The sequence below is a fragment of the Notothenia rossii genome (genome assembly GCF_949606895.1).
Source record: "Notothenia rossii genome assembly, chromosome: 7".
Taxonomy (NCBI): domain Eukaryota; kingdom Metazoa; phylum Chordata; class Actinopteri; order Perciformes; family Nototheniidae; genus Notothenia; species Notothenia rossii.
In genome coordinates this window covers 41,018,232-41,044,478 of record NC_136905.1, presented here as the reverse complement: position 1 = coordinate 41,044,478, position 26,247 = coordinate 41,018,232, and the positions used below count along the sequence as shown (strand labels likewise).

The 26,247-nt window shown below is 41.2% G+C and overlaps 1 protein-coding gene across 7 annotated transcripts in view; it reads left to right on the top strand.

Moving 5' to 3' along the window:
- The first annotated feature begins 315 nt into the window (after window positions 1-315).
- tsnare1 (T-SNARE Domain Containing 1) overlaps window positions 316-26,247 on the top strand; it is a 403,887-nt gene continuing 377,955 nt past the window's right edge. For 6 of the 7 annotated variants that reach the window (XM_079694017.1, XM_079694012.1, XM_079694010.1 and 3 more), the window contains exon 1: window positions 1,889-2,163. In XM_079694017.1, coding sequence (XP_079550143.1) covers window positions 2,162-2,163 — 2 coding nt within the window. In that variant the 5' untranslated portion in view covers window positions 1,889-2,161. Of the gene's footprint in view, window positions 834-1,616; window positions 1,756-1,888; window positions 2,164-26,247 lie in introns of those variants that run through there. The other variant, XM_079694013.1, reaches the window with a different exon arrangement.

Here is a 26,247-nt window from a genome sequence, read left to right as displayed (position 1 = left end):
GGCGCTAGGGGCGCCGCCCTCCCTCTTCCCACATGTTTGATTGTCATTAAAAATTAAAAATTAATTAAAAAGTATATTTCCCAAAAATATATATTTTTTATTTTTATTTTTGTTTTTAAAGAACAAGTTAAATATTATATAGTTGGTATCAGTAAAATGTATAATCTACAATAAAATGTCGTTTAAAATTGTTTTACGATGTCTAAAGTTACTGATAAGTCACATGTTTCCTGCCTGGCCGCAGCGTGTATCATTACCCTCTCACGTCCGGGCGGTAGAAAGGAGCCCTCAGCCAGAGCAGCTGCAGCCAACAAGCTGACTGTTGCTATCTGTAAACTATGCCACCGAAACATAATTTTAGCCAATCAGCGTCGTCAGATCTGATGCTCAAAGGGCGCCCTTTCAGCGCCCTGGACTGTGTGTCTGTGAGTTGTTTAGACTCGTATCCAAGGTGACGCTACAGTAGGGAATGGCTGCGTCAGGTAGACTCCGGTGCTAGTGGATCGCCGGAGCTGTAGATTAACATTTGACTGCTTATTGTAGTTGTAAGGGCAATGCCTGTGGCACCATGGAGCATATGTGTGGGCTGGACCTGTATTTTACAGGAAAGGAGTGATCAGAGGGTCGAGTTGTCGATTCTTGTTCAGTTTTCATCTTCCTCACCCTCTCAGACTTTGAGTTGCGCGCGCTGCTAAAGAGACGCGCTACCATGGAAACCAAACAATGGTGTAGCTGTATTAAAGTCCGAGTGGAAACAGTCGTGAGTAAATCTGATTTTGTCAGAATTCGGGAGAAATGCGGGAGTCTCCCGCGAAAATCGGGAGGGTTGGCAAGTATGAGTGACACACACACACACACACACACACACACACACACACACACACACACACACACACACACACACACACACACACACACACACACACACACACACACACACACACACACACACACACACACACACACACACACACACACACACACACATGTTTTTGTCACCATTTCCATAGCCCCACCAAAAATATTTTCCACCAGCCGCCACTGTATATAATGATATTATATTGTCATCCTATAATGAGTGTTAAATGAAAAGTCAAGTATAAACATAGAAACATTACTGTAATATTCAGTATATGTCTCGTCTAGCCCTCATGTAAACATGTACTGAAATATAAAAATAATGTAATATAATGCAAAAACAGATCAAATCAGTCTTTAAGTCCTTCAATCCAAAATGAATTGTAATGACCTGTTGATCGTCTCATGGCTGCACTTTTTTGAATACATTTAAATTAACTGTATTATAATATGTTGAAATATTTCACAGAAATCTAAATCTAAGATATATTTAACGTTTAATTCATTCACATCTCTCATTTTTAATTAGTTTTGTATTTAAACCATCACACAGGGTCTTATCTACAATAAAAAAACTGAAATGTTGACCTTAATTAAATGTATTACGTCCACAAATATAATTGTTCTATTTTTTATACTAACCTAATACAGTTATGTGAAATCTGTTGACATAATAGATTGATTAAAAGTCAATGTTTCAGTTTTTTCAGTGCAGAATTAAATCATGTCATTGTTGTCCCCTCAACTACAAATCCCAGAGCTCCTTGCCGGGGACTAATCTGGTCATGTGACCGGCAGCAGGAGCAGATGGTGCCTGGTCACATGATGTTGTTAGCCGAGGCTGAGGAGCAGCACCATCTGAGTTGAATCACAGCCACATCTCTCCCTACATTGAAGGTAAAGCTGGAGGAATCCCTCCTTTTCTCCCACTGTTGTTATGCCTCTAGTGAGGGATGCTGCAGCTTCACACAGACCGAGGAGGGAGGGGGGGGGGGGAGAAGGGATGAGGGGGATGGGAGGCCAACAGGGATGCTTCTCCGTTCCTCTCTTCAAGCAAAGGAGCACAGATGTTTTTAGAGTGTAAATCTTTCGGCTGTTAATACGTCAAAGTGGAGGAGTGTGTGTGTTTGGCGGGAAGCCATGTTGTTGGATGTATTCAGTGTGTGATGAGGAGAAGGCAGGGATCTGGGCCGGTTACAACCACTTCCTCTTTTAACCTAGGAGCTAGCTGTTCATCTTCTGGCAGGAAGCCACAGCCATAGATGGATGATTCCTGTTTCAATGCCCCTCCTTCCCATTTCTGATGTCAGTTAAGTATCTTGTTATGCCTTGACCCTCATTAGTAGCATGTATGGCCCTCTGAGAGAGTGTTACCTCAGTTGTAGCTATAGCTCTACTACAAGAGCATTACTTCTTCTTATTTTTAATCTTTGTGTTCTTTCAGCATGTGAAAAACTAAAGCATGTGTGCTGTCCTGCTGCTGCAGAGGTATACAAATCTCTTCCATGTACCTTTTGCTTTTCCCACTCATAATGCTAATGCTAGCTAAACCAGCTGCTGTGTGTGTGAGGGGCTAATGTAAGCCGTTGTTCTGCTTTGGATACTTGCTACCATGTTGGCATGGCAACATACATGATAACCTCAGAGTTCTGCCTATGTTTTCAATGTGGACGGAGTAGCTACAACGGTAGCTAAGCCTAGCCTGGTTGATCAGAGGCCTGTACTACGAAGCTGGATTTTCGCTTAGCTGGCTAACTTCAGGGAAAGCTTGGGCTTTCCGGTCCTACGAAGCTGGTTCTCTTTTTAGCAGGCTAGATCTCCATGGTAACTTATGCTGTGCAGCTAACCTGCCCCGGAGCAGCTTAGGTTGCAGGCTAAGAGCTCAACTCAGTGAAAGCACTGCCTGCTGACCAATCAGAGCTCAGTGTGTGGAGTTTAAAGTGATGAAGTCATATTACAGGAGAAAGGAAATACTGAAAAGTTGCCGTTGCAGGAAAGATGGCCGGCAAAAATCACAGACTGTGTGAATGTGAACATTAATTGAATATCACCTCCCATCTTCAGAGCAATCTGACTATTATAACATTAGTGTAAAGAAAGCTTACTTAAATATCTGCCACAACATAAGTAACCGGATCAAAGTAACATTAAGTACATTCCGCGGCATATCACATCATAATGTATCATATATTTCCTTATCTGAGTCAGCTGAGCCGTATCTGGCCGTGCAACACTCAAAGTGTCACATACTGTATGCAGAAGTATTATTTTAAGCAACACATTAAGTTGACGAAACACTCGAGACAAATGTAATTAAAGTCAGATCCACTCGTGAGACGGGGCAGTGATATCATAAACCTGTTAATGTACGCATTCAAACACCTTTTCTTTTACCAGCTGTATTCACCTTGCAGGTATGAATGTGGTATGTGGCTTTTATCCTGGATAAAGTGTTTAAGTCATGGATGTTTAAAGTTTAACTTCTTCATATTTGTCTAATATTATAGTTGACTTTTAATTCAGGAAGTATGACGCTGCGCTGTCAGTACACTTCTCCATGTTTGTGATTGGTCGAATGCTCCAAATACCACCCCTTTCATGTGAACGCGCACCTAACTAGATAGGACACGGCTGGCTTGAGCGATCCACTTGATAACCAGCGTCGTAGTACAACTTAGCGGCAGTGCGTATGTTTTGTATTAGGCCAACCGGCTAACTCAAACATGTCCAGGTTAGGAAAATCCAGCTTCGTAGTACAGGCCTCTGATCTCAGTTCAGAAAACAGGCATTTTAAAAGTTTGTTAGTTATAATTAATTAAGTGTGTGAAGGAGCAGGGTAGGCCTACGCACAAATCAGGAATGCAGGTTGAGGTGCAAAAATAAGGATTGTATTTACCCAATATATGCACAGTTTTAAGATGGGTTATAAAATAAATTAGGTTTAAAGAAAAAGGTGCAGATATAAACAGACACAAGCATTTAACACATAAACAAAACGTCACAAAAATGGGTGACATCCTGTGTGCTCTTCTGCCCAAGAGCAACTCACATACCCCCCCTCATCTCCACACTGCAGGAATTCATAGCCCTACTGGCCAGTCCATTGTTGCGTGCAGGGGGAAAAGGCTCTAAAAGGGGTGGCTTAAATGGAGTGGCCTTTTTAAACACCCCTCAGGGTTTGAGAGGAATGGCGTTGTCCAATTAGCTGACACATCTATAAAGGCAGGTGTTTTCCATCAGCTCAGCCTTTTGCCAGGAGCAAGGTGAGCTGTAACACACTGACAATAGGATTACACACAACACAATTAACAATAAATATTTTAAACAAGATTGCGTGCACTCAATCTAGTAGTGATGGCGAGATGAAGCCTTATGAAGCTTTCCAGCCAATTGGTTCGCAAAAGGGTTCATCTCACAAGGCTTCATCATGGGCTTCATTTGAACACAAACCCCCTGTTGGTCAAAGTGCGTAAAACAGGCAGATTGGATATCTCAACAGTGTGCTGTATCTCATACCAAGTTCCCAATGAGTAAAGGCTTAGAATAACTCTAAACAACGAACATTAAATCATATGTTCATGTTAACAATATTGCATTTATTCCAGTTGAATGTGATTGAAAAGCCTAAGGAGGCTGGTAAACATTGCAAAGAGGCATTTGTATTCCTTAATAATATTCATAAACTTAACCATGTTGTAGCCTGAGAAAGACTAAACCATATCAAAGAATACATTTATTAACTACATTATCTAATTTAGCTGTAGCTTTTATAAACAACAAAAAATATGTATTGTTCAGTCGTTGAACCAGGGACCCTGCGGTCGTGAGTCAACTGCTTTCCAGCTGAGCCACAGCACACACACTAAATCCCCCTGAAAACACTGACTGGACTATGTTTAATCCTGTATTTATTCATTTATGTATTCATGTTTTTATTCCTACATCTATTTATACTTATGACATCTTCCGACCTCTATATAAGTGAGGGTCTGAGCTCTTTTAATTCCATCGTGTCACCAGCGGACCCGGGTACAAGAGGGGTAATATGGTTTTTGTTATACATCCATGGGTATTATGAGCGTTGTGGTTCAACCGATCTGAATCGCTTCCTGAAGCAGTCACGTGGTATTGACAGACAGCGAGGCTTCGTTTGTCATCGATGACGTCACTGGCCCAAAACGATACAAGCCTCGATACATGCTTCACAAAAAGCTTCAGGGATTACTCGACACACGCTCCGAAGCCTTGGCGCAATACGTAACATCACTACAATCTAGCAAAAATAAATCAATGTGTCTTTGTATGTCTGATGTAAACAAAAGCGTAACTTTTAGGATGTGTGTTCATTTGTGAGGCTTGTAGCCCTCACAAAGTGTTCTCCCAATTGGATGGTAGTTGAATATGAATACAAAATATAATTTGAAGGATTCTCAAAGAGCATAGTTATGTTCTTAATTTGCTGTTTCCAAATGAAGAATAAATGAAATATCAGCATAGACTTCGGATGGAAATGTGTAACAAGCGCTGACAACAGTGTCCCATGTCATGGCCATTTCTACTGATCATAATTCCATTGTTGAGGTCTACTAGAATAGATTTATACCGTGCAATTTTCCAAACTCACATTGGTTTCTCATACAGCATCTCTGTAAAGTATGTGTATTCACCGGTATTCACTCTCTGCCCTAAACGGCTTGTTGGAGCCTCTACCCCCCCCCCCCCCCCCTCCCTGTAAGCCCAGTGTGCTCTGATTGGTCGGGACGTTGAGAGGCTCGTTGCTGCGATCTGCTGCAAGGAGTTGAAGCCTGTCCGCTCCTCGCAGCAACGAGCCTCTCGGCGATACAGCGAGAACAAGCGAAATTCATCCTGAGCACACACAAACACTCACAGCCGAAGTAAAAACAATAAGTGTGGCTTGATATTGAGTAAGAAAAAGGTTTATAACGCTGTGAGAATGGGTCTGCGGAGAGCACTTCTCCGCGATCAATCATCAATCAATCAATGTTTATTTATATAGCCCAATATCACAAATGTTAAATTTGTCTCAGTGGTCTTCACAGTGTGTACAGAATATCAGTATGACAATATGACACCCTCTGTCCTTAGACCCTCACATCGTACAAGGAAAAACTTCCAGAGAAAACCCACAGTTTAAAGGGGAACATGGGAGAAACCTCAGGGAGAGCAACAGAGGACAGATCCCTCTCCCAGGACGGACAGACGTGCAATAGATGCCGTGTGTAAATCGAAAAGATAATACATTTACAACTTGGGTAGTCCAAATGTTTGGAAATGTGTGTGTCTATAATAAGAAGATGAATCCACGAGGATGTCAGCAATCTTGTGGGAGCCATCAGGGAAGTAGTATTGCGAGAGTCTGGCAAGACCGCAGAGACAGGTTCAGCCACGACTCGAAGTCCAGGACTCAGATCCAGTGCTCAGGATAGAGGATCCAGGACACACGACCACAGCAACAGGATTAGCCTCGACTCAGGATCCCGGCGTATATATGGACACAAAAAAGAGATTTGGGGGAAACTGGGTTAATCGGAAAATGAGAGTACACAGGTACAAAAAGACGGAGTAAGGTTCCCCCCCCTCCAACAGTCCAAGCCTATAGCAGCTAAACTAACGTGTCTACATACATGCACTCCCTTAGGATAGGTTGAGGGAAAAGGGTAGCAAGTAAGAAGTAGGAAACAGAGGTGGAGAGGCACACACAGGGAAAAAGGTCCCCATTGGAACCTGAATTTGTCAGAGGTAGGAGTGGGTCAGTGACTACGTTCCACACTCCGGGCTAGGCGTTCTCTGCAACCTGTTACCCTCTAATAAACCTCGAGAGGTCATAGAGGGGAAAGGTTTGGATAAAGTTTTAAAAATAAGATCTACGTTTTTAGGATTTAAGTTAAAGAGTAAGAACTAAAATGTATAGGTGAAGAGGCACAACGTAACTACGTCAATGCACTCTTATTAGATTATTTTATTTTATCACTATAAGCTTTATCAAAAAGGAAGGTCTTAAGCGTACTCTTAACTGCCCAATGACAAACTGGAAGCTGATTCTTTGGGCCGAGTACAATGACTTCAGTTTTGGTCGAGTTTAACATTAAACAGTTTAAGGTCATCCACGTTTTTAAGTCCTTGAGGCAGTCTTGAATTTTATTTAGGTGATTGGTTTCATCAGGCTTGATTGATAAATATAGTTGAGTATCATCCGCATAACAGTGGAAATTTACAGAATGATTCCTTATTATATTGCCTAGCGGAAGCATAATTATATAGTGTGAACAAAATAGGTCCAAGCAGATGAGCCCTGTGGCACTCCATGGCTAACTTTGGTTTGCATGGAAGATTCATCGTTCAATCAATCAATCAAGCAATGTTTATTTATATAGCCCGATATCACAAATGTTACATTTGTCTCAGTGGACTTCACAGTTTGTACAGAATATCAGTATGACAATACGACACCCTCTTTCCTTACACCCTCACATCGTACAAGGAAAAACTTCCGGAGAAAACCCCACAGTTTAAAGGGGAAAATGGGAGAAACCTCAGGGAGAGCAACAGAGGAGGGATCCCTCTCCCAGGACGGACAGACGTGCAATAGATGCCGTGTGTAAATTGAAAAGATAATACATTTGCAACATAGGTAGTCCAAATGTTTGGAAATGCATGTGTGCATAATAGGAGGATGAATCCACGAGGATATCCATCCAGGACTTATGATCCAGGACCACAGCCACGACTCAAGATCCAGGACTCGCAATCCATGACAGAGGACCGCAGGATCATCCTTGACTCCGGATCCCGGCGTATATAGACACCAAAAAGAAAGACATTTGGGGATGCTGGGTTAATCGGAACATGAGAGTACACAGGTATAGACAGAGAGAAGGACGAAGTAAGATGTCCCCCGACCAACTAAGCCTATATCAGCAAAACTAGGGGCTTAATCTAATCAGCCCTAACTATAAGCTTTATCAAAAATGAAGGTCTTAAGCGCACTCTTAAAAACGGATAGGGTGTCTGCCGCCCGAACACAAACTGGAAGCTGATTCCACAAAAGTGGAGCTTGATAAGAAAAGGCTCTGGCTCCCATTGTACTTTTAGAGACTCTAGGAACAACCAACAACCCTGCATTCTTGGAACGTAATGCCCTAGTACAGGGGTCTGCAACCTTTTTTGACCAAAAGAGCCATTTTGCTCCTTTTTCCCCAACATTTTTTTGTCTGGAGCCGCAAAACATATTTCATAGCCTGATAGCTAATAAAGTTGTATTTATTGTTATATCAGACAAAAACTACACTTTTTTGCATTTATTAGGCTATTTATTACATTATATAAAACTGTTAACCTCTAATAAGAAACAAAGAACTCCTATAAGGAGAATTAGAAATAATACACAGGCCTACTTTAAAATAAATTAAACACAGCACTTGAGGAGTCATCTGCACATTTGAAGGAAAAAAATATATTATTAAAATGGGCCCACTTTGAAATAAATAAAACATATAGCTGCACCCTAAAAAGAGTTAAAGGTAGGGTAGGTAAGAATGGAGAAACCAGCTCGAGTGCGCTAGAATTTGAAAATACTCAACCGGAACAAACAGGCCTCTTCCTTCAGACTTTCTTACAGAGTCCCTCCTCCAACACACACGAACGCGCACATGACCAATGAGGGCACGAGATAAGTTTGTGCACAGATGGAAGGCTGACAGGCAGGTAGGCCATCCAATCATTTTAGCCCGGCCGGCTAAAATGATTGGTCGTGCTTTTTACAGCGCTACGGCTTCCACAGATGAATTTGTTTATGTATTTATTGTCAAAGCATTTCATATATTCATTGCTATCGGGACGTTAAGAGCATTCCATGGAATATAACAACAACTTTTTTCTGAAATAAACTACATACCCCATTGAATTATGACTGAAGATCGTCAGCTGTCTTCCTCTCCCGTGTTGTTCCTCGACACGTAAAGGCTGCAGCACCTTTGACAACTTCTCTCCACATATCAAACATACCGGTAAACCAGCATCGTTTGCTTTGAAAGCTTATAACTCTGTCCGCACAGAATTAAATCCTGTGTTCCTCCGGTACTTTTCTTTGATTTATCCATAGTTCGCTCATCGAGCCGGGGGTCAGGTTATTCGCCTCCAAGAAAAGGCGCTCGCCCCCTGCCCTAGTAGGACAGTCGGGTATAATGGGTTCTTTAAGGTAAGATGGCACCTGCCCATTAAGGGCTTTGTAGGCGAGAAGAAGAATTTTAAATGATATCCTGTGTTCTATAGGGAGCCAGTGTAAGGCAGCCAGAACAGGAGTAATGTGGTCCCTTTTCCTAACTCTGGTTAGTACGCAAGCTGCAGCATTTTGAATCAGCTGAAGCGACTTGACTGACTTCTTGGTACACCCTGATAATAAGGAGTTACAATAATCCAGCCTTGAAGTAACAAATGCATGGACTAGTTTCTCTGCATCGTTTTGAGGCAAGATATGCCTGATTTTTGCAATGTTACGTAGATAGAAGTATGCGGTCCTTGAGATTGATTTTATGTGGGCGTTAAATGATAAATCCTGATCAAATATAACACCAAGATTCCTTACAGTCTCACTGGAGGCCAAATTAATGCCATCCATAGTTAGTATATCTTTAGATAATTTGTTTCGTAGATTCTTTGGGCCAAGTACAATAACTTCAGTTTTGGTCGTGTTTAACATAAAAAAATGTAAGGTCATCCACGTTTTTAAGTCCTTGAGGCAGTCTTGAATTTTATTTAGATGATTAATTTCATCAGGCTTGATTGATAAATATAGTTGAGTATCATCCGCATAACAATGAAAGTTTACAGAATGATGATTCCTTATAATATTGCCTAACGGCAGCATATATAATGTGAACAAAATAGGTCCGAGCACTGCAATCTGTGGCACTCCATGGCTAATTTTGGTTTGCGTGGAAGATTCATCGTTGACACGTACAAACTGAGAGCGTTCAGATAGATAGGACCTAAACCAGCCTAAAGCAGTTCCCTGTATGCCAACTAAGTGCTCTAGTCTTTGCAATAGGATATCATGGTCGATCGTATCAAATGCAGCACTGAGATCGAGCAAAACAAGAATAGAGACAAGTCCCTTGTCTGAGGCTATTAGAATGTCATTTGTGACTTTAACCAGAGCTGTCTCTGTGCTATGATGTGTTCTAAAGCCAGACTGAAAATCTTCAAATAAATCATTGTTTTTTAAGTAATCATACAACTGTTTTGCGACCGCTTTCTTAATAATTTTTGAGAGGAATGGGAGATTAGAAATAGGTCTATAATTGGCTAAAACCTCTGGATCGAGGTTGTGCTTTTTAAGAAGAGGTTTTATTACTGCAACTTTAAATGATTGAGGAACATAGCCTGATAATAAAGACATATTCATAATATTTAATAAAGAAGTGCTAATTAATGGAAAAACATATTTTCACAGCTTAGTTCGAATCGGGTCTAAGATACACGTTGATGGTTTAGAAGAAAGAATCATTGCATTTAATTGTTCAAGGTTTATTCTAGTTTACTATCTAGTGTAATATTAGAACTTAGGTTTCCGGGAGCTGTTGATAACACTATACTGGTCAAAGGCAAGAGGTCATTAATTTTGTTTCTAAGAGTAACAATTTTATCGTTAAAAAAGCACATAAAATCATTGCTACTGAGTGCTATGGGAATAGAAGGCTCAATCGAGCTGTGGCTCTCTGTCAGCCTGGCTACAGTGCTGAAAATAAATCTTGCATTATTCTTATTATCATCTATTAATGAAGAGTAGTAAGGTGCTCTCGCTTTACGCAGTGCTTGACGGTACTACGATCCCAACGTAGTAGCCCGAAAAACGTTTACCCATTTAAACAGTCGTGGTAGATACCTTGTTTGTTTTAAACATCATAAATACACAAACAACAATGAATATTTACAGGTTGTGTACCCGAATCTCCCGCTGGTCCAAACAAAGTAGGAACAGCATCGTTCTTCAGTGCCCTATGCTGTACATATCCGGCATGAATCGCTGAAAGGTTTGGGAAGCTTTGTTTAGTGAAAGGCTGGCAGAGGGTGTGGCCTCTGGGTATCCCCACGTCAGAGTACCCAGGAAGAAAATGAGAAATCTCCAACGAGGCGTTCTGGGGCAGCATAGACAGGTATTTTCTGTGTTAGAGTTTTACTCCCTACAGGGTGTACTTTGAGGGTTTTTGACTCTGCATACTGTTTACATGCAGAAAAACCTTCATAACATAAAGGGGACAGGTAATAACCGGAAAAGCATGTCATGGGACCTTTAAGTAAAATATATTTGTCGATATTTGTTCAAGATGCTCAGAGCCCTTACTCAGATCTTTATCATCAGCAATGGCTGTTAATACAAAATGCTTTGAGACTTAATCCTAAACCATCGCCTATAAGGTCAATTGTCCTTACTCGCCTGTAATTGTTTTATTTGATTAACGTTGTTGCTGATAAATATAAAATGATGAAATGTGTTAGGTATATACAACACAAATAAATAAAACAAAAGTAAGCAATCAAAGCAGTGTATGCTGCATAACACTGTTACATCTTCTGGGTAACAAATAAAGAAACAACAACAGTAGAAAATATGTTTATAAAGAAGGCCCTGCAGTGTGTGTTGCAACTGAGATGCACCTTAACAAACGTTGCAGTTACATAAGAGTTAGAAATATGGATGAGTGTATGCTTGAGTTTATTAATTTATTCTGAACTGATATTCCGTGGCATGTCTGGAATGTGTTGTTGGTCCACAGTATACGTAACAGGATGTTGGATGGTGGGTGTTCTCTGACTCATCGCTCATCTCACTGCTCTCTCACCACTCACATTTCTATCTGATTATCTGCTGTTTGTCATGATGATTTACAGCATTATAACTATATTAGTATATCATTAGATTCAATTTTTTCACAAATTAAATAAACCATGATTTTGTGAGTAATGAGAAAGGCTATTTTGCTATCTCTAAAACTGGGGGGGGGTTACGTATTGTAACCCTAGTTATATAAGCACAGGCGGAGCCCTCTACTGGACTCTATAGGTACTACCTCTTAACCATACTATGCAAGCATTCACCTACTTAGATATCTATAAATGTAGCCGGCCCCTCGGGGCGGGCCTACCTGAATGCGTGCGCAAGCCCACCGTATATAAGGCGGCCACGCCTCCTGACTGTCACCCTACACCCTCTTCAGTGAGCAGCAGAGGTAGCTAAAACCAGCAGCATGGCCTACCTTGGTCGTAGTCTGGTCAAAACTGCTCTTCAATGGCAAAACGATAAAAGCGCTGCTGAAGTTAATCCATAGGTTAATCCAATTTGTCTGTGTCCCTTTTAAATGATTTCTGATAATCCATAAGCAATAAACCCTGCTTTTCCGTTTCCAGTTGTCAGAGCGAGAGATGGCTTCACTCTCATGCAAAACGACACGCGCACAGCCCCCACCTTTTTGTGTTTACGTTGGTGTCTATGTGAATACTCCCCTTCGATTATATTGGCTCTATCGGTCAGAAAGAGATGTCAATCACCAAAATCGACCAATGGGTTCCAGAGAAACGGTAAAAACGCTCATTTCCACCCAAATCACAACGTGTTATTTAGTTGTGCTAAACCTCTCTAAAAAGGTCAAATGTCACTTGTTTTGCATCACTCTCGATACAGGGTACTAATTATATGTTATAGTTTGGATTCCTAAAGCTTTTAGTCCACCTTACCATCATTCAAGGGTGGTTTTCACTATAAGTAATGGTTTATTTTTGGACAGACACTACTATTAAAAAATGTTTACTATGTTCAATCTGAATTTACTTTAAAATAAAAATAAAAATCTATATTGATTCTGACTTTTCTACATTCAACTAAAGGGGTTTATCATTGCTTTGAGAACAAATATTATTAATTTACCCGTTTTAGAATGGAACTCATTTTCGAGCCTGAGACCTGAAAAACAGGCTGAATGGAGGAGGAACGCTGCAAAGCTGGAGTGAGTACCCCAGTTTCAGTGTCCTGTCCATCCATTCAGTACACAGCTAAGCTTCCATTCCCCATAAGATTGTGTTTGGGGACCTGCAAACAGCTGTGGAGTCGCAGCTTAGAAGCTGTAGCACTCTCTGGCGGCCCACTCCGCCGCCAAACCTTCCATAAAAGGAAGATTAGCTCATGGGGGGCTGACACAGAAAGGGCCGATTTTCTACAGAGGTCATTGAACGCACCACGGCACGCCCTCGGGGGGCCGCACGCCCTGCCATAACGCCGTATTCACACAGACTGTGAAATGCATCAATCGGAGCTATTACACTAGGCGAGGTGTGTTTTCTGCAACACGCCGGCCATAATCTCCCTGCACCCGCATAGCGCTTTGACAGCACTTCTTGCGGTTAATCACACTCACATGCACGCGCCCACTGGCTGCCTCCTTTACTGGAGTTACAACTGGGGCGGCGAGTGGGGAATTGTGTCTCATAATGGGTGCCCAATTAACATCGTATGTAACGGATCTTGCTCATTTCAACGAGACATTATGGGGAATTGCTGAGAGAGATGACTTTACTCTGGGATGAATGCAATCGTTTTTATTGAATGCATTTTTCACACACACATCACTCTAGAACTAGGGTTACAATACATAACCCACCGTTCTTCTGCAGAGGTCCCTGAACGCACTGAGGCCACTCCCACGGGGCCGTGCGCTGTGTTTCACAGTCAACGGTGAAACGCATTAATCGGAGCTATTATACCAGGCAAGGTGTGTTTTCTGACAACAGCACGCCGGCAATAGCATCTCTTGAACCCACACAGTGCTTTGACAGCATTTTCTGTGGTTTATTCAACTCACGTGCGCGCGCCCACCTGCTGGCTCCTTTACTGGAGTTTACAGCGGGGCGGCGAGTATGGGACAGTATTCTGTCCTCTGAGGATGAGCAAGAAGCAGCATACGGCAAGCTGCGACTACTCCTCATCCACGTGACCAAGGAAATCGATCCAAAGAGCCCTTCCGTAAACACGGGGGCTCCCAGGAGATCACGGTGTTTTTGGAAAGTGCCATGTGGCGTGATCCCCCAACACAACCCTTGTTTATTTGCAGCCGCCCTGCCATGCGGCAGTGGGGCAGAGGTTCTCTGCCCAGCCTGCTGCCTGCAGGGAGCAGATGGCCACACTCTGCCGCCATGGTCCTCACTTAGGGGGAAGTACAGACCTGGGCGGTGGACTTCCATGGACGCCCGACCCGGAAGTGCCCGACAACGAGAAGTCCTTGTGGAATGTCGAACGTGAAGGGTCGAACATGAATGGCACCGCCTCGGCCATACCCTGGTCCCCCAAACACTCGAATCAGAGGTGGTGGGGACCAGCGCCGGCTATTAAGCCAGGGCACGAAGGACAGGCCGGTGTCTCTAGAAGTGGCGACTCCATGAAGGTATGATAACTCTTTCTTCTTCTTTCAAACATTTTACTTTCTCTGCTTCAGTTGTTGCTCGCTCGCTGAAGAGAAAAGGATGACAGTCAGGAGGCGTGGCCGCATTATATATGGTGGGCTTGCACACGCATTCAGGTAGGTCCGCCCTGAGAGGCCGGCTAAGTTTATAGATATCTCAGTAGGTGAATGCTCGCATAGTATGGTTAAGAGGTAGTACCCGTAGAGTCCAGTAGAGGGCGAACTGTGGTTTTGAACGGACAGAGTGAAAGTTCTGGTTCTCGATCCAGGAACAATTTCTGATAAATTAATGAGAGTGGTTTTTCACCAGATAGTTGCTGCTATAGAGAGCAGGCACAGCTCAAACAGTCACTCGGTTATTTATTTGTGCCCGTAGGTAGATTCTGTTTGCAGAGAAAAAGACAAGGGTTCCATCCTGACACTAAAAACAGACACAAACATCTCTAATAAAAGGACTAGTAAAAGTACAAGTATACAACCAAATCTCAAAATATTTTAAAAACATTTTTAAGAAGGAAAACACTAGTACAAACATGTACATTCAAAATTCACAAATAAATAAATAAAAATAGGCATCTGTGTGACGCTCCTATGATGGGAGTCATCATCTAATATGGAGCTGGATAACCGCTTTAACTGCCTGAGGTACAGGGTCTCCAGTTTTAGCTGTGGCTCACCAATCAGCCTGCTGGACCACTTTATGATCAGACTCAAACCATGACATTAGTGAAAAAGACAGAATTGACTCGATAAAATCACGATAAAACATGATCATCATGGTTTTGTCAATGTTAAAATAGGACAGTTTCCTAAGACAGTACAAACGCTTGTGCCCCCTTTTGCACACAGCTTCACAGTTTGGATCAGAGCTCAATTTAGAGTCAATAATTGTCCCGAGATATTTGTATGATTGCACAAATTCTACTTTCTGATTCTGGATTGTTAAGACTTCATGTATGTGGGGATGTCTTCTAAAATCAATGATCATGTCCTTGGTTTTGCTTATGTTCAGTTGTAGATAGGACTCCTCACACCACCTGACAAATTCGTCAATGACAGAGCCGTGGCTGGTCTCATTGCCCTGGAGCTAACAATTACAGAGTCATCTGCATACTTTAAAATAGTCCTATTTTCCCACCCTTTGACAGTGGCATCCTCCACTCCTCTGTGTGGCCTGTAAGCAAACTGCATGGGATCGAGTGCATGCTCAGTCTTCCTTAAGATTTGCTCTGACTATTTTTTCCAATGTCTTCATTAGAATTGATGTAAGTGCAACTGGTCTAAAATCATTAAGAGATGGGGCCTCTGGATTTGGGAACAGGGACTACCACAGTATCCTTCCGAACCTTTGGCACATGCTGTGTCTGTAAAGACATATTAAAAATGTAGTGGAACACAGGGCTAAGTTATTTTGCACAAAGTTTAAGTAGACGACCGCAGATGTTGTCAGGTCCATGACTCTTATTTATTTTTACTATACGGAAGGCCTTTTCCACTTCCCTCTGATCTATGTTCAAATGCTTATTGTCTCGAAGTTTAAGCTTCAGTTCAGATTAGGGCCGGGACTCGATTAAAAAAATTAATCTAATTAATTACAGGCTTTGTAATTAATTAATCGCAATTAATCACATTTTTAATCACATATAAATATTTGACCTGAGAACAGTGAGAAGCAATTTTTTTCACATGGATTTTAGTATACCATTGAATAATGACTGAATACATAAGCTTAAGCAACAAAACATTGTTTATTTTTTTCAAGGATGTACTTAACCAAGACCAACAGAAAAGTGCAATTTTTGCCATAAAGTGTAGCAATAGCATATTTAGGAATATAGTACATTTAAGAGATTCAGGTAGCCTATAGGTAGGTAGACCTTCTGTAAGCTATAACACTTTGTTTTTTAAGTATAACACAATACTTTCAAGTACATTCAGAACATTGGAAACCCTGACTATTAAAAAACATCTCTCTGTTGCTTCAGAGGCCATAACAGACTTTGTTGATTTACCAACAGTTGATTTAAAAAATCTAATCAATTTCAGTCCAACTCTCTCAATAACCTTGGCCGAAACAATAAACAGTTCAACATAAAGTGCCAGTTGCACCAACTACATAATAAATAGTTCAACATAAAGTGTACTGTACCATTTAAAATAAAATAAAAAAGTGCCAGTGATTGATCTCAATCCCTCCTATTCTTTCAATATCCTGATGAAAAATAAAATCTCTCTGTTGCATAGGCCACTGTTTGATCAACGCGAATTGGGTGTGGGTCCTTGTACTCCGAGTCGGGCTAACGTCCACGCTAGCTTCCACGCTAGCTGCTATAGGTTTTGCATTGAGGTGATACTTGAGGCTTGATGTGCTGCGGTGATACGCAAATTCCTTTTAGCATAATTTGCAAACAACCGTGCTCTTATTGACGCTTCCATCCGTCCGTTTTTTAAAACAAAATGTCCCATCCACGGGGCCAACCAAAGCGGTCTCATCAGCTTGTTTGTTCATGTTTGACTATTGTTCACTGTGGTTTGTTGTTGTTTGAAGTCATAAACGTTAGTTGGTGCTCCAGTATAATCGGTACCCCTGAAACTCATCCAGTGAGAAACGTTCCGCGGTGCAAAAATAAGTGCGATTAAAATGCATACATTTTTTTAAGGCGTTAATTTTTGTGTAATTAATTAATCTTAATTAACGCGTTAAAGTCCCGGCCCTAGTTCAGATATATTATTACTGAAATCAAATGTGTTAAATCGAGAAAAAAAAAGATTTAGGGCATTTGCAAACTCAACATCTGAATTAAAGCCATTCAGAGTCACATGGCAGCTATTATTTGTTTCCCGGAGGGCTGTTATGGTTTTCATGCTACTCCAGACTAAGCCCAGGTTGTTTGCAGCCATTTTGTTTTGTAGTTCAGATTTAAAATTCTGTTTAGCTTTCAGAATTTCTATTTTAAGTTCCCTATTAGCATTATGCAGATCAGAGGCACTTCCCTGTTTAAAAGCTTTTTCTGAATGCTGGACTTAACCGCCTTGGTCACCCATGGCTTGTTATTAGGGTATATTTTGACTTGCTTACACAGAATAAACATGTCTTTACAAAAGGCTGTATATGAGCATGTTACATCAACAAGTTCATCGAAGTTGGCACCACAAGACTCTTTAAACATATCCCAATCAGTGCAGTCATAACATTCCTGCAAACAGGCTACAGATTCTTTTGTCCAGACATTTATGTCCTTTGGCAATGTTTTCACTCGCTTCACAACTGTTTTGTATATGGGCAGTAAATGCACACAGTTATGATCGGCAGAGCCCAGTGGGGGTAATGGGACTGGCTTATAGGCTTCCTTTACTGACCCATAACATAGGTCTAATGTTTTATCCGGTCTGGTGGGACAGGAGACATATTGATAAAAGTCAGTGAGTGTCTTTTTAAGGGTCACATGGTTAAAATCCCCAAGTATAAACATTTTGTTAACTGAAGCTATTTTCCAGAGCAACTTACAATTAATGCAATAAATTAAGAGGATACAAATCCTGCAAGTATACTGTAGGCATTACACAAGCCAAACCATTGAAATTGCTTCTGCATTGACTTCAAAAAGCCAAACTGAAAGTGCTACATACAGATATGAGATCTTTTTTATTTTGTTGTTCCACCATATTGAACCTATGCTAGCAAACAAATACCTTGCTTGGTTATCGGCTAATGGTTACCCAAGCCAAAAAAACATTATGATATCACTAATGCCCCTTTCACACCAACGCGTTTTCAGCTCCGGCTCGGAACTGGAGCCTGAAAAGTAAAGTTTTTTCCTATTCACACCGCAGCGGCGCCGCCTCTTAGCCCTGGAATCCGGTTCACTTCCAGCTCCAAAAAATTGTCGGTCTAGAGCAGGGGTCGGCAACCCGCGGCCCTCGAGCCGCATGCGGCCCTTTAAGCCCTCTGCTCTGGCTCCCTTGAGCTTAGACAAAAATAAGAAGGAAATAAAATAAAAGTAGGACTATTTATATTTTGTTGCATGGTTGAAAATGTTTCGTATCTTGTATTGTGAGGTGATACTGTGACACATAAATAAAAAAACGAAACGGTTTTAATTAGGTCAACTAAAATATGCGTCACATCCTGCTACGGTCCCGCGCCAGCCCCTTTTCCTGCAGGTGAATAGAGAGGCAAAGTCCCTCCCCTTCCGGGAGCCTCCATGGGACCCCGGAAGCGGACAATTATATATTGAAGTCAATGGAGAGAGAAAAGTTAACTTTTCATCCCGTTTGAATTGTGCCACGAATGACACATATGATGTTTGACAATCTTAAACAATCATTTCCATGTACAAAAAGTCACAGTTTGTTGTAAAACTGTTGAAATATAAGACTATGAAAAATACACAACTAGAAAGACTACAAATCCCAAATCGCATTCTGGGTCGCGTAAGTGATGTCATAGGCGATAATGCTCCAAGACTGGTTGGACTCGCAATTAAAGCAAAGAAGAAGAAGAAGATCTCATAACTGATTTATTTCCTCCAATAAATATAAGAGATTGCTCCAATAAATTCACTTTTACAAGATGCCTGTGTGATTTGTACCAGGTTGTAATCACAAAAGTGATCATACCACTTGCTCGTTCTATCGCTTCCCGTCTGGTGAAAGGACCAGGACCAAACATATCAGGTAATATACATGTTTTGCCTGGAACATAGTCAAGTTAGCTACCTAGCTGGTAGCGAGCACGTTAGCATTACATTACATTACTTAGTCTTGTCATTTGTATTAGCCATAACATGAAGTAAACCGAAATGTTAAACAGTAAGAGTAGTCATGATGGTAAGTATTTTGTGAAACATTTGAAGAGTAGCCTATCGCCCCCTCCACCAGGTGCTAAGGGGGCGGAGGGTAGGCTAACGCCACATTAGCATCGGGGATATTTTCTACTTCATGCTATCTGCACAAATGGTTAACATTGAACATTAAAATATCAGGCAGTCGAAGGAAGGCAGGCAGGCAACTTTGCATGACATTCTTCTGGACGTCTTTCATTGTGTAAAAGAGATAATTATTCAGTGTTGTTACTTTAAAGTGTTGTTACTGACCTTTTTCTCTTTTATTTTCTTTACCTCACCTGTAACTGCTGAGACCCTGAGGAACATGTACACTGGACTGACCTGCTCTGGCCACCTGATTTTCCACTGTACGTAATCAGGGTGTCCGCGGGGTCTTAAAAAGTATTAAAAGTTGATAAATCAATTTAGTGAAAAATAAGGCTATTAAAAAGTATTAAACGGCATTTTCCAAGGTATTAAGAAGGTCCACAGCAACGACAACATCCCTTTTAATTTACTGAAACGACATGTCGGAAATCCCCTCAAGACGGCCCCATGCATAGCGCGCCGTAAAATGCCGCTTCTTATTTTAAGTTTTGTTGCCTTGCCCCGCTCTGTGGGGAGGAGGGGAGGGGAGAGAGTCTGTCGATGGGGATCAAAGCTGTCCGGTCCCACATGCTAAGTGCTAGCCAGAAAGCCGCGGCGTTTAAGTCCCGACTCTCCCGATGGCCAATCCGTGCCTCCCCTGACTGTACGTCGCTCACACAAACCGCTGCAGTGCAGGCTCTCTGCACGGAGGAGCCTCGGAGGATCTGCGGAGTCCGGGTGATGCTGCTCCTCCAAGGAAGAGACACATGTTCACTAAGCCAAACTATATCCGGTCACAGAGATCTGCTATTTTAAAGTAAAGTCAACACATATCGACCCTAAATATAGTCTATATTAAGAACGAGAAAAGTCTTAACATATATATCGTTTTTTGAAAACATATGACAAATGTGTGAGGGTGATGACGTCAGAGCATCGTCCTATGCCCCGGACAGCCCCAGCCCAATTTAACCCCTGGGTATTTGTGAGGGAGCTCCTATGGCATTACCCCGCTGAAGCTCACCAAAGTTTAATATATTTCATAGTTCAAAGTTTTGTCAATTGTTTTGTTTATTGGTCAAATACTGGTTTCTGAGGAGTTTTACTGGAATGAAAGAGCACAGAGTACAGAAGCAACAAAGCAGCATACTGCATTAAACCTGACCTTCACAGAGAGGTTGAAGTTCATGTGGAGAAGAGGCTTCAGTAGTCTGTCTGCACTCTGTTTAGTTTTGCTATCTTACAATCAATATAGTAAATGTGAGGTAAAGTGTGTTGCCAATGTAACCGGTTAGATCTCAAAGTTGCGATGAGGTCTTAAAATGTTTGGAAAGGGTCTTAAAAAAGGTCTTAAAAGGTATTACATTTGACTTCAGGATTCCTGCATATACCCTGGTAATAGTTTTAATTTGGTTATGGTATATTATTTATATACATCAAAGGCACAATGCACCCCCCAGAGACACACATGTATTGAGTGTGATATTTTGCATTGGTCATGTGAAATCATCTTTACATACTAGAAAGCTGTAGGAGCGGCAACTTGTTTTGAAATTGAATTTTTAATATCCGATAATAAAGTTGATCTGTTTTCTTTATTCTTCTCTCTTCCCAGCTCCATCCATCACCATTCTCTGTTCCTGCAGGTCCTGCTTGCTAATCAATGCTCATATATTTTTACACAATTACAAATAAAGTCAATGTATTGTATGACATGAAGTTGTGCTTCATTCTGAGTCAATAATAAATGCATTCTGCCTTCAACTGCAAAATGATTGTGGACTGCACCGACATCCATGTAGCTACCCCCCAGTAAGATGAACCAAGCAAAGTTGACACTCAACATACAGCTGTGCTCTTAAGTTTACATGAAGAATTTGTGAAATATTGGTAATAACAGGTTTAAATGATTATTAGTAATTAATTATATAATTTTCTCATTGTAGACGAGCAGACAGGGAGCCAGATGAGAAAAGCAGAATATGCAGCTGCCATTTTTCACATGGAAAAGAGAAAGGGCCAAGTGTATTTGAGTGGACAAAAGAGAAATCCCAAATACGAAAAAATAAAATTATACAATTTACAGATGTGTATACAAATATATATATCCTATATACACCATCATGTATAATGATGGTGTATGATGTAGAAGGAAGTGTGGTAGATAACAAGTAAATATAGAGTTACATACAGATCCATGTTAAAGCAAAAGATGGAATAACTAAGAAGCACGCAGTATAATAATAATTACATGCAACAATTAAATAACTGCTCAGCATCTCCACCACAATCCCAATCTGCTGTGTCCTGTTTTCCTCCCCTCTGCATAACACCCCATCACACATACGAAACACAACGCAGAGTCCGAGGGTGTTAGGAGTATGTTTATTTAAATGTCCTCCTCTCTACTGGCCAACACGGAGCATATGCTGGGTGTAGAATTGTTCCAGGAGGAGGAGATTTCCATGCCATGCAGGGTCTTTGGGGATGGGGATGATGATCGCCTCCTTCATGGTCCACAGTAGCAGAGACTCCGGTCTGTGAAGTGCAGCTGTTATATAATATACAATACATTTTTGAAAAACATTTGATCAACAAAAAACGATTTGGTCAGGATCTAGAGTAAGTGTGTAATTTATTAATTAATCAATGCTCTCTACATTAGGAAAACACATACCAGTGTACCAGAGGGAGTCACACACAGCTGTGCCTAGATAACCAAAGAAATTGACAAGATAACCAAAATCCTTGAATCTACACACAGCAAATAAACTGAAATGACACAACGAGATGTAAAAAGGAGATCACACATATAGTCAATATAAAACTGGCCGCTTCAATCTGAAGAGCAACTAAAACAAAACAGGAGTGTATCTTGTTCTTGTGAATACTAATGTTATCCACAGCATACACAGATACCACGAAGTTCTTAAGGAGAAAACTAGTTGCTAAAACAAAACAAATTAGTGTACCTTGTTAGCGAATGTTAGCTAGCTGACATTAACGTTAAACATTGCACTCATATTACTCACTGAAACCTTGTAAAGCCGGTCCCGCATGCTGGCTCTTACAGAACCGACTAACTCCCCTTTCGTGTATGTACAGCTCTCAACATCCCCAGACTTGTAGTGATTTTCACCTCGTTTTATACTTTTTCGCCTCATTCTGAAAGAAACAGGTGAAATTTGCTAACGTAACGGCCATCTTTGTGATGGTGACGCTTATTGTGCGAGACCAGAGACCTGTAGTTCACTGAGCGTTTCACACAAAAAAATGTGTAACTTCACAGTTTTACCACACATTTTTTTTTTTTTTACTTGCAAAATGTTCTTTTAATTTGACAAACATCATATGTGTCATTCGTGGCACAATTCAAACGGGATCGAAAGATGACTTTTCTCTCTCCATTGACTTCAATGTATAATTTTCCACTTCCGGGGTCCCATGGGTCGGAAGTAGATGGGCGGGACTTCGCCTCTCTATAACCTGACCCCCCCGGCTCGATGAGCAAACTATGGATAAATCAAAGAAAAGTACCGCAGGGACACAGGATTTAATTCTGCGTGGACAGAGTTATATGCTTTCACAGCAAACGATGCTGGTTTACCGGTATGTTTGATATGTAGAGAGAAGTTGCTGCAGCCTTTACGTATCGAGGAACAACACGGGAGAGGAAGACAGCTGACGATCTTGAGTCATAATTCAATGGGGTATGTAATCTATTTCAGAAAACACTTTTTGTTATATTCCAAGGAATGCTCTTAACATCCCGATAGCAATGAATATATTAAATGCTTTGACAATAAATAAATACACAAATTAATCTCTGGAAGCCGTAGCGCTGTAAAAAGCACGACCAATCATCTGAGCCGGCCCGGCTAAAATAACTGGATGGCCTACCTGCCTGTCAGCCTTCCATCTGTGCACAAACTTATCTCGTGCCCTCATTGGTCATGTGAGCGTTCGTGTGTGTTGGAGGCTCTGTTAGGAAGTCTGAAGGAAGAGGCAGATTTTTCCCGGTTGTTTGTTTTCAAATTCTAGCTTACTCAAACTGGTTTCTCCATTCTTACCTACCCTACCTTTAACTCTTTTTAGGGTGCAGCTATATGTTTTATTTATTTCAAAGTGGGCACATTTTAATTATATATTTTTTTCCTTCAAATGTGCAGAGGACTCCCCAAGTGCTGTGTTTAATTTATTTTAAAGTAGGCGTGTGTATTATTTGTAATTCTCCTTATAGGATTTCTTTGTTTCTTATTAGAGGTTAACAGTTTTATATAATGTAATAAATAGCCTAATAAATGCAAAAAAACTGTAGTTTTTGACTGATATAACAATAAATATGACTTTATTTATTAGCTATCAAGCTATAAAAAGGAGAAAAATGGCTCTTTTAGTCAAAAAGGTTGCAGACCACTGGTCTAGAGCAGTGGTTCCCAACCGGTGTGCCGCGGCACACTGGGGTGCCGCGAGCACTGTCCAAGTGTGCCGCAAAAAAACGTATTTTTATGTTCCTCATTTTTTTCTCACTTAATAAACTTCACTTCATATACACTTTATTTTATTACATGTACAATGGAGTTCATAAGCTAATAAAACATATTGCTCAGATTTAGAAATATTAAACAGCTTCAATTCTCATAATTCACGTCAGCCGTCATTGTTTACGGTGTGCAGAGCAGCTTTTTATCCTCGCGCCAAATAATTTCGAGATGGACCGTTACGTAGTGACAATAAATAAAGAAGCACCCCAGCCCTCAACAACACAGGCAGGGATGACAGAACATGATGGAACAGCAGTGCAAAATAAGTCTAAAATAACATTAATATCAGCCATAAGTTTAAACAGCAGAGCTCAGGATGAACTCGCAGAGCTATCTATGGACCGCTCCCTGAAACTGAAGCACGGGGAACTACGTCTGGATATATTTTGGCTGCTTGTGGGACACGAGTATCCATCCCTCTCAGAGAGTGCCATCAAGGTGCTTTTACCGTTTCCAACCTCCTACTTGTGCGAGCTGGCGTTTTCCTCACTCGCATGTCAAAAACAAGACCCGGACCTGGCTGTCAGTGGAGCAGGACCTCCGCGTTGCGCTGTCCACTATCCCCCCACGCATCAAGAGACTCTGCTCACAAAAGCAGGCACAAGTGTCGCACTAGCACCGTGTAACGGTCTGAGAAATGTTTATGTTTGGATGTTAATTTGTGTGCCTTTCTTATAAATGTTAGATTTATGATTTTGTCAATCAGTAGGCTATTATCTGGATAGCGAAATGCAGAATGTTTCATATGTGGGATGTGGTTGATGAGTCACATGACCACAGTCAGGTCAGAGGGCATTGTTTCATCGCTCCAATTCTATTAAGTTATTATTTAATCTAAGTGATCATAGGCCTGCCTCTTTTGAAATCCAAATGTAAAATAATAACTGTATTGATATGTATTCGTGTTTTTACACAGGAAGGCCTACTATTTTCAGCCAAAACAAAAGAGCCTACTTAGTAGGCCTGTTTATAATATTGAATTCATCATAGAAATGGTGTTGACATTTTTAGTCTGGTTCTTGTTATTATGTGTGAATACATTATTTGTTCTATAAAATATTCTATTCAATTAAATACACATTTAAAAACCAATTTATGGTGTATTTATGGTTTTTAGTTAAAGCTCTGAAGTGGTTTTTAAATCTACAAAAAGTTGGGGTGCCTTGGGGTCGAGAAATATTTCCATGGGTGCCTTGGTAAAAAAAAGGTTGGGAACCACTGGTCTAGAGGTAATAGCTTCGGAGCTAAGAGGGGGCGTCGCTTACGTCTCTCTTACGTCGAGGCGTGCAGGAAACTAAACCCACCTCCCCTGAACATGGGTCGACTAAAGAGTCTCGTCATGCCTGCCTACAAGCAGTAGTGCTTAAAAACACACTTTATAAAGTCAGGCAACACTAACCAGGCTTCGTGTGATTCTGTTTATTTGTACCTTACTTTGACCATCCGTTCACTGTTTTTGATCATTGTGGAGAGAGGCAGAGCTTTTTGTTTTGTATTATAGCAGCTATCGGATGGAATCAATACATGGGCTGCACAGGTTGTCGTGTCCGACTATCACAAGTAGAATCATAATAAAAATACGCCGGTAAAATGTGCCTGTAGAAAACGGTTTATGCCACAATAGGATAGCAATAGCAAGTAGTCAGTTTAGCTTCGGTTGCTATGCTAACATCACCCATTTTATACCAGAGAAACTTTCATAACAGCGTTGTGATGCCAAACAGCCTCAATTCAGACTGACACACATTCACTTAAGGGGAACTGGGGATATGTATCAGCTGCTTCTGTGACAGTCGGACAGTGAATACTTTAGAGCGGCCGCTGCAGTGTGAGCTAACCGGGAGCTAGCGGGAGAATAAACTCCCGTGGAAGAGCAGCCAGCACTGCAGCGGTCGGTAAATGCCGCTGAAACACATTAATATACAATGAACCACAGCACTCTGGAGAAAAGCATAAGGTTGAAGAAGTCGTTATTTAATTTAATCTGGCTTCGTGTGATTAAAAGCAACACGATCATCGACCCGACGCAGTCCCCCATTGTTGTTGTTGTGGACGCCGTTGGGGAGCAAATCAGAGATGTAAACGGTTACGTCATGACGCAGCAGAGGCAGCACCAGTCGGGCTCTGGGCGGTGTGAACAAAGCGGTAGCAGAAAAGGGAAACCGGAGCTGAACCAAAAAAGCTCTAACTCGGAGCTAGAAAGGGAAAAGCGCTGGTGTGAAAGCCGCAAAAGTGACCAAAATCAGATTAGCTAATTTTCAGACAGGTTTTTATATAAATGGATCAGGACAAAAAGAGTGCGAATATTATTATTTTTTATTATTCAGCATGGAAGGAGAGTTGGTGGTATATAATCACACCCAGATTCATTGCAGTCCGAGTCGGGGGAAAAGCATTGTTTACCAGGGCAGTTTGCTTGAGAGAAAAACAGCATAGGAAATGTTGGAAAGACCCCTGCTT